Here is a 9269-nt window from a genome sequence, read left to right on the forward strand (position 1 = left end):
TTTCGTATTAGTTATTTATTTTTTCTTTTACGGATTCCTTATGAAATTATAAATAAAAACGGTACTTTATTAATTAAGTCCTTAAGAATTGTTTTTGCAATTTTACAAATTTTGTTTATATTTTTAAGAACAATTTATTATTAGTGTAATGAAAATAAAAATAAAAATTTAATTTAATTTGTTAATTGACAAATAATTTTTAATAATTATTTTAGTAATGTAAATAATCAATACATGAAAGAAAAATAATATCAAATGTTAAAAGTACGATGAATTAGACTAAATTTCACATTTTTTATAAATAAAATTATTATTATTTAAAAAAAAAAAGAAGAGATGTTGAAAAATTGAAAATTTCAATCAAAGAGAAAAAGTTAAAAAGGAAGAGAGAGAAATGGATTTGGCCCATTTTTCTGAAAATGAAACCCAATAATTCACTTGGCAAATTCTAAGAATAGCCTCATACAACTTGTGTCTGCCACATCATATCTATCCCTCATCCATAATAAAATTTTTCAATTAGACTAAATTTCACATTTTTTATAAATAAAATTATTATTATTTAAAAAAAAAAAGAAGAGATGTTGAAAAATTGAAAATTTCAATCAAAGAGAAAAAGTTAAAAAGGAAGAGAGAAAGGATTTGGCCCATTTTTTCTGAAAATGGGAACCAATAATTCACTTGGCAAATTCTAAGAAAGCCTCATACAACTTGTGTTCGCCAAAAGAGAATTCAGATGAACCCCTATTCTTGTTTGAAGTATTACTAATACGGTAATACCCTTCAAACAATGAAGTGACATAGAAATAGTGCTCCATTCGTTCTATTTTAACTGTATTTAGCTATGGTCACACTTATTAAGAAAATAATAAATATAAGATATAATTTATTAAGCTATCCTTATTTAATAAATGTTGACTGATTTTTTCTCTTAAAAATTGTACATAGTACATCTTTAATATTAAGGGCATAATTAAAAATAGTTATCAATTTTAATCTTAAATTTTTTAAGTGACAATTATTTGAGACAGTTTTTCTGAGCTAAAACGATATATGAAATGAAAAAACTAAGGAAATAATAACTTATTTGGAAGTAATCCCACAAAGTGGAGATATTAGAGTCAAGAAAACAACAACGTAAAAGAAGTTTGAATACAAATTAAAATGAACCTTACGAATTTGAAATGCTAAATAATTTTTCAAATCAAAGATCATAAAAATGAACAAATTTGTGAGTATTTTTTTTTCCTTTTTTTTTTTAAGTCTTTAAGTAACGGTTTGTCATTAAACTATACATAAAATAAGATTGGTTTTTTGGATGACACGATGATTTCCATAAAATAAGGTTAAATTTCCCAAGTCACAGTAGAAAAAGTTGAATCACCTTAATTCTTCGTATATTAATTTTTTTTCTATTTAAAATATTCAAAAATTCTGACTCCGCTATTAATTAACAAGTTAAATCAATGAATAACCTAACACTTCCTACCTTTAATTATATCTTTATCAATTTCCTTTCACTGTTTTCTTTCTTTTTATCACTTTTCCATTAATTAGCTTAATCAAATAAGTCCTTTCAACTTTTCGCCTTTTTGATATGATGGCTTGACGATCAATTAACATATTTCCATTTAAAGCTTAATTAAATGGCTTGAATTTTACAATTCGAGTTCAAAATTCTACAATAATATATTTAATTTGTTGAAACTGAAAATTATTGTTTATACTTCTCAGTAAAATTCATACAAAATTAAATTCAAATAAACCATAACTTACAAGGATGCAATAGGAATATTCTCACTAGTTTACGAGCAAAATTAATAATTCCGGATTCCAAGGGCAAAATAGGAATATTCTAATACTTAGTACTATACTAGGTAAAAGAAATTTGACTCTGGTGATCAAATAACTTTGATCGCCGGGGTCAAGCTATCAAGCAAATCAAAAGTCAGCATTGAACCACTTGGCCTTGGCAACCGCCGGAAATTATTCACCGGAAAAATTGTCTCCGACTTAATTTCCGGCGAGCCGAGATATTTAGCTTGCATGTACTTATGCTTCCTCCATGGAGCCAAATGCATTTTTTTTTCCTTCATGCATTTTTTAGAAGCACAACATAATATTTTTATTAAATTTCGAAGCCTTTCGATTTTTCCGACGTATACTTCCGGCAACTGTTCAACTAGACAATTATACCCTTCGTTAGCTCGTGCCATTTCGAATTCTCCTCGAAAATTTAATTCTATAATCACCTTCATTTCACCTTTTTTTGAACTTGCGTTTGCCACCACTTCCATGTATGTGTATTCACCTTTAAAATGAAAAATAATAAACATATCAAAATTAGCATTCTTTTTGTCCTCTTGTGCCTGAACAAAATAATACTAAAAGACTGAATCTCAGTGGATCGTGATAGCAAGGTCATTCTGCCACTTACAGTATACCTGAAAGTATTTCGGGTGTGCTTTTCCACTTTGACTTGCAAATGAAGCAATTATAACCTTCGTTTGTAAGTCGATCGGAGATTTCTCTCTGCATACATTTCCGGCAACCATCGGATACCATTTTCCGGCAGCTACAATTGAAACTTGTGAATTTCAATTCTTTTAAAGCCTCTTTTGTTGATTTTCTAACTTTTGACTCAAAAGAAGTTGTCCTACACAATGTTGTCTAAAAACAAAATATTTGGTAAGCAACAAGTACCAAATTAAATAGTAATTCAAAAAACAAAAATCGTAATTAATTTAATTTACCTTAAGAAGCTCTTCTTGTATTGCCCAAAACGCTTTGTTTTCTTCACTATCGTTAACATTTCCATCCTCCTCCTCTTCGTCCATTAATATCTCTCTGCTACTATAACTAATATTCGATTCTAACGAATTTTCACATGATTGAAACTCGATCCCTTCGTCTATGAACCCAAATGTCAACTCATAAAGGCCTTCGGGTTCATCTGAATTCTTTGCGGCCATCTTAACTATACTAATACTTTTAAATTTTTTTGCCCTATGATTTTTTTTTTTGTGGTAAGAAGTTGTGTTCTTATAAAGCTCAACATTGGGACCCACGTGATCCACGTGGACGAATTATCCTACTCACATATTCGGTATCAATTTTCACATCTCCATATTTATTTGGCATGTTATCATTATGGGATGTGCTTAATTGACTTATTATTATATTAATTGTATATGATATATATGGTGAGTGTGTAATATTTGGCCTACAACTATAGATTTGTTTTCCATAAAGTTTTTGACATGAAATGTGTGATAATAGAGTTTATTCTTGAGAGATTCGGACAATGGTAGCTAGCTTCTTATATTTATTATTTTCCTACTGTTAGGTTACTATATCAAAAATAATTTTTTGCGATAATTGATTAATGACAATTGTTGGTGAAAATTACATTTTAGTATTTTTATAAATGTTGTTAAAGTCTATAGCGACATTAAATTTAATGATAATTAATTAATGTTGAAATGACTTTAGCATCTTTGTTAATGTGCATGTTTATCGCTACTAAAAGTTTGTTTTTGCTATGTGTTGCTTCTGATTTTTTTTATATATATTCTAATAGAGAAAATTAAGAACAATAATAATTTCCTAATGTTAAATACAGTGTATTAGTAATTCTTGTACTTCCTCCGTCCCATTTTATATGTCACCTTTCGGATTTTAAGATTCAAACAAGTCTATCTTTGACCGTAAATTTTTTATAGATCTTTTAAACATTTTGAATTATCAATTATTGTGACTCATAGTTTTTTTTACGTAGTTTACAAATATATAAATTTTATTTAAAAAAATTTGAAGATTCCATAATTTCCGGTCAAACTTAAACTGTTTGACTCTCAAAAAATAAAATGTGTCATATAAATTGGGACAGAGGGAGTATTACTTATACTTACATTAATTATATATGAATTATTTTTATGCACGGTTCTAACAATACACAAAAATAATGCATGCATTATTTTTTCTAATACATTCTTTCAAATAAATGAAATTTTTTTTAATAATGTAATCATATAAATTTATATATCACGTCAAAAAACAGAACTTTCGCGCACAGAGTCACTTGTAGTAATTAATTAATTAATTAATACTACATACTGGTATCATCAAACTATATAGTACTAGTATGTGTGATGAGCGGCTTCTATTTTTCTCTTTTTTTGTCTAATTGGACCCTAGGTTGTTAATTCCATAAATCAATTAAAAATGCTTTTAGCATTTTCTATTTGGTTCAATGAGTGATGACTTCTCCAGCTAATCTTCCTTTCACCTACTCAATATGCTATTATAATACATAGTACTACTTGTTATTGATTTTCTAATTGTGTAATTACAACTTGTCCAGTAGATTAATTAGGCTTGATGACTTTATGATATCATTCAATAGTTGGTGCTGTGTATTTAATTAGTACTACTAGGTTTTAGAGGCATGTGTAATTAAGTACTACTCACTGTTTCAATTTATGTGACATTTTTTCGTTTTTCGAAATTCAAACAAGTCTATTTTTTACCGCAAGTTTTTTTTGTAGATCTTTTAAATATTTTGAATTATCAATTAATATGATTTATTGTACTTTTTACGTAGTTTATAAATATATAAATTTCATTTCAAAAAAATTGAAGATTCCATGTGCAAATTTTAGTCAAACTTGAATTGTTTAACTCTCGAAAAACGAAAAGTGTCACATAAATTGAGATAGAGGGAGTACTAAATGTACTATGATACTGGTATCTTAGAAGCATCAACTATCATGTGAGCGGTTTCTGTTTTTTCCTAGCTGGGTGCCATAAAATGCTTTTAGCATATTCTTATCAAAGTAATATTGATCGAATGGGTATCAAATGGATGGATTGAGTTAAATTTAGCAAGTTAAATGAATTAAGTTAGTAAATAGATTGAGACAAAATCAGCTCAAAAACTACTTAGCTTGAGCTAAAATAGGTCGGCTAAAATAGATTAAAAATTATTAGTTGGGTCATGACCTACCCAATTTTTTGAATAGTCCACTTATCCTAACTCGAGACCCTTGAATCAAGCCTCGACCCGACACTTGGAACATGAGACTCGAGAACCGAGCCTGACCCAATACTCTAGATTTGTCCCGGCCTTAGTCATGACCCAGGACCTAATCGAGCCTAACTCAAAACCTAAACCCCGAATTTGATCCAAAAGCCAAGACTTGAGACTCGATCTCCAACCCCTTACTTGGGACTCAACACGATAGTCAGGAACCAAGCCTGACTCGGGACTCAAGACCTAAGACTTGACCCTCGATCTTGACTAGGGACCTGACCCAACCCTAACACGAATCAATATAAAATTATCTTATGTTCAATCCATAAAATTTTAGGTGAATTGAACAGACGATCAAATTTTGGGCCATATTTAACACTCCTAGCTGATACAACTAAATATAACTCAAAAAAGTTAAACTAGAGAAAATCTAGTTGATTAGTTGTTATTCGAATGTGAGAAATTGCTACACTAATATCGTTTTTATTTAAGTAACTTGTTTTATTTTTAAGATTATAAATTCCACATTATAAGGAGGTTCGGATATTTTTAGGGAAACCATAAAATATTAAATATTCCCTATGCTTACTAGGTATACAGCTTAAACTCATTCAAGAGTTATTCATTTCAACACAGCACACTAGATATAGTTTTGTATGCTAATATTTGTGTTCATTTATTAGATTACTTATGTAAGTTATGCTTATTTATTTAGTTAGATTAAAAAATGTGAATAAGAACCTAGAGTTAGAAAGGATAATTAATATAAAACGAAGTGAACAATAGTCAAAAAGAGTTAAAATTATAAGATAATTAACTATACACTTTCCACCTAAAGATATTATTTAAAAAATAGCACTTTCCAACATTATTAATTATTAATGAAAATAAAGAAATAACACTTTTTTTTGTGGATGAAGTGGGAAAAAAAAACAAAAATGTGAAGAAACAAGTTGAAACATTTTAAACCAATAAGGAAACCCAATGACTTTAGATGATGAACAACAATTAATTAAGTGGGTAATGATGATAAGAATCAATCAAACAAATTTAATTAATTATATTTGTCGCTCTTAATCCTATGTGTTGCCTCATTATGTCCACATTTATGAAAGCAACATTAAAAATTAGAGAAAATAAAAAGGCAGATAAGGTTTTCCTTGGAGTCGCAAATGAACGATTTAGGCTAAATTAAAACGGATCGAAATGAATTAAATAATACTATAGATTATATCATAATGTATTGGGAGTGAAAGCTATGGGGTGAGGGTAAAGATATAATATGTTGGAGGGTGGGGATAATATAATTAATATGGAACACACCTTGATGATTTTCCTTCGTATCGAACATCCATCCCAATAATAGCTAATTATTTATCGCTTTTTAATATTGTATGAAGTAGTAAATATTTAATGTAAAAATTCTTTATATTGTGTATACTGAAATATCTCAGATGGTCACTCAACTATTGATTCTTTTCTCAGAAAGACTCAACTTTGGTTGTTAACTCAAAAATCACTCAACTATTGATTTTTTTCTCAGAAAGTCACTCTACTTTGGTTTTTAACTCAAAAGTCACTCAACTATGATTTCTTTTCTCAGAAAGTCACTCAACTATGCGTTCTATTTTCAGAAAGTCACTCAATCTATTTATTTAATTTTTTTAATTAAAATTTACTTACATGAAATTTTTATTTCTAACTAAAATTATAAAAAGATGACCCACCTACTTGACTCGATCCACTAAAAATATAATAGTGATCCTTTTATTTTACCTTTTCCCCCAAATATAATACTTAGCATTAATTGTTTTAAGAACCTTTAAATTCCATGAGTTTTATGATTATTTTCTACACTATGTTTGACACGTATTTATAGGAACATCGTTCCAGTTTGAAAAAAAATAATTAAGTATAGTATATTGACGGTGATATTGGATATTTTTAAGCATAGTATAATTGGCAGTACAAATGGATACTTTTTTTTTAAAATTTTTAATTTTTTTGCTTAGGAATAAAAATTTCATTAAAGTAAATTTTAATTAAAAAAATTAATTGAATAGGTTGAGTGACTTTGTAAGTAAAACACTCATAATTGAGTGACTTTTGAGTTAAAATTCAAAGTTGAATGACTTTTTGAGAAATAATATATAGTTGAGTGACTTTCCGAGAAAAAGAATTCATAGTTGAGTGACTTTCTGAGAAAAGAGTCTATAGGTGAGTGACCACCTGAGATATTAATTATGTGTATACTTGGTCCTTTTCTTTTAGGGAAAAAGGACAAATATACCCCCGAACTATCGTAAATGGTACGTAGATACCCTCTGTCATACTTTTGGGACATTGGTGTCCCTGCCGTCCAAAACTAGAGAGCATATATGCCCTTCATTCTAACGAAAGACTATATAGGGTCACGTGGCACAATCTTGTCCGTCGATCTGATATTTAATAAATGTCTGATCAGTGGATAGGATTGTGACACGTGTATGTCCGTTATTATAAAGGGTATATATGCTCTAGTTTTTGGACGGCAGGGGCACATGCATATCATTTACGATAGTTCAGAGGTATATTTGTCCCTTTTTCCCTAAAATAAAATATTAGAGATATAATTACCATTAGATTATTGCACAAATTTCTTTCGTGCACAATTTAGTTTCCTACATCTGCAAAATTTCCAAGCAGCAATTGATATTGTCATGAATAATTGCTTAAAGTTCTTGGGCAAAGACAGTTTACAAAAATGGGTTGAATTTAAAGATTAAATTGGGTTTAGTTGAAGATTGTTTAAAAATGGATTACGATTTAATGGGTTGAGATTGACCCAACTTAAAATTATCTTAAGCTCAACCCATAAAATTATGGACGGGTTGGGCAGATCTCATGTAATTGGATCTCATTTTAACAACCTATAATTGATGAATTTAGTATATAGAGTTTAACTTATGCACGAAAGATTAAATCATCGATTTTTGTAAGTATAAAGTTTAGAAAAAAAGTGAGTTCCCTCGCGGCCATCTACTTGCTATCATGTGTAAATTATGTTATGCCCCTTTCCGTAGAGCTCCTATGTAGTGTTTGTGATGTGTTGAGATAGGTGGAATGCTTTCCAATGTGGTCAAAAGAGTTTTGGGTGAGTTTCCCCATGTTTGGGAAGGGGGGGGGGTTAGGTTGAAAGAGTTGAGTTTGGTCAACGTCTAGAGAATCTGACAATGTATGAGATTTTCATTAGTTTCATCCGCTCTGGAAGGTCTATTTTGGGTTATTATCATGATCGGTTTGGGTCTCGAGGTCTTCGGCGTGAGTTTGAGCCGTTAGGCAAGATGTTGGAAAAGTTTGACAAAAGATTGACTTCGGTCAACATTCTTGATAAACAGACTCAAATGAGATTTTTATTAGCATCGTTAGCTCCGAAACTTTGGGTTTGGTCTACAACGACATTTAATTCAAATCCCAAGGTGATTGGAATGATTTCGTGGTGTTGTGTGTTATGCTTGTTTTTGTTGTTTTAATGTAAGTGTTGACTTTGGTCAACATTGTATCGAGACGACCTCCATTGGTTGTTTCATCAATTTTGTTGAGTTTTGAATGTCATTTTTTGTAGGATAACATAGTTTGTTTGTGTGCACAGGGTTTCTAACGAGTCTCAATCCCCTGTCGAGGCATTTTTTTCAACATCAAGTTCAGCTGATACAACCTTTGTTGGTACCTCATGGACTATGTTCAGTGTTCGTGGGCCTTGAGCCACGTTCGCAGATTGGTGGGGCCTTTGACCATCGCATCACGGTGTCACGCTCCGAGCCTACACCATAGGCGGGACTGGCACTCGAGAACCATTGTTAGCCCCAAGCGAACCATTGGTCTGGCTTAACTACTAGCGGAATACTTAATTTACATGAAATAGTCTCAAAAGATAAACTCATGCAATAAACTTAGAATGTCTTTTAAAAACATTCAACTGGACAAAAAGGCAACTTAAATCTTAGAACAAAACAACTGAAATGAACAAGACTCATGAACTAATGTCTATCTATCTATGAAGCCTCTAGTAACTGAGATGGATGTCGGGACAAGACCTACGACATCCTACTAACAAAATGAAATGACTGAAAGTAAATAAGGGACCCTCCGGAAGCAAGGAAGCTCACCAACAACTCTGAAGCTCAACTGGATCAACGAAGCATTGGATGCTGATCCTGGTTACCTGTATCTGCATCATAAAAGATGCAGGCCAAAT

At 30.5% G+C, this 9269-nt stretch overlaps 1 protein-coding gene across 1 annotated transcript; it reads right to left on the minus strand.

The window, feature by feature from the left end:
* Positions 1–1735: 1735 nt before the first annotated feature.
* Positions 1736–2996, minus strand: LOC102592154 (uncharacterized). Its single transcript, XM_006357411.2, has 3 exons — positions 2754–2996; positions 2445–2670; positions 1736–2311 (listed from the first exon to the last, which is right to left on the minus strand). The coding sequence occupies exons 1-3, from the start codon at positions 2970–2972 to the stop codon at positions 1902–1904; spliced, it is 855 nt and encodes a 284-aa protein (XP_006357473.1). The 5' UTR covers positions 2973–2996; the 3' UTR covers positions 1736–1901.
* Positions 2997–9269: the final 6273 nt, after the last annotated feature.

Source organism: Solanum tuberosum, unplaced genomic scaffold (genome assembly GCF_000226075.1).
Source record: "Solanum tuberosum cultivar DM 1-3 516 R44 unplaced genomic scaffold, SolTub_3.0 scf00233, whole genome shotgun sequence".
Classification (NCBI taxonomy): domain Eukaryota; kingdom Viridiplantae; phylum Streptophyta; class Magnoliopsida; order Solanales; family Solanaceae; genus Solanum; species Solanum tuberosum.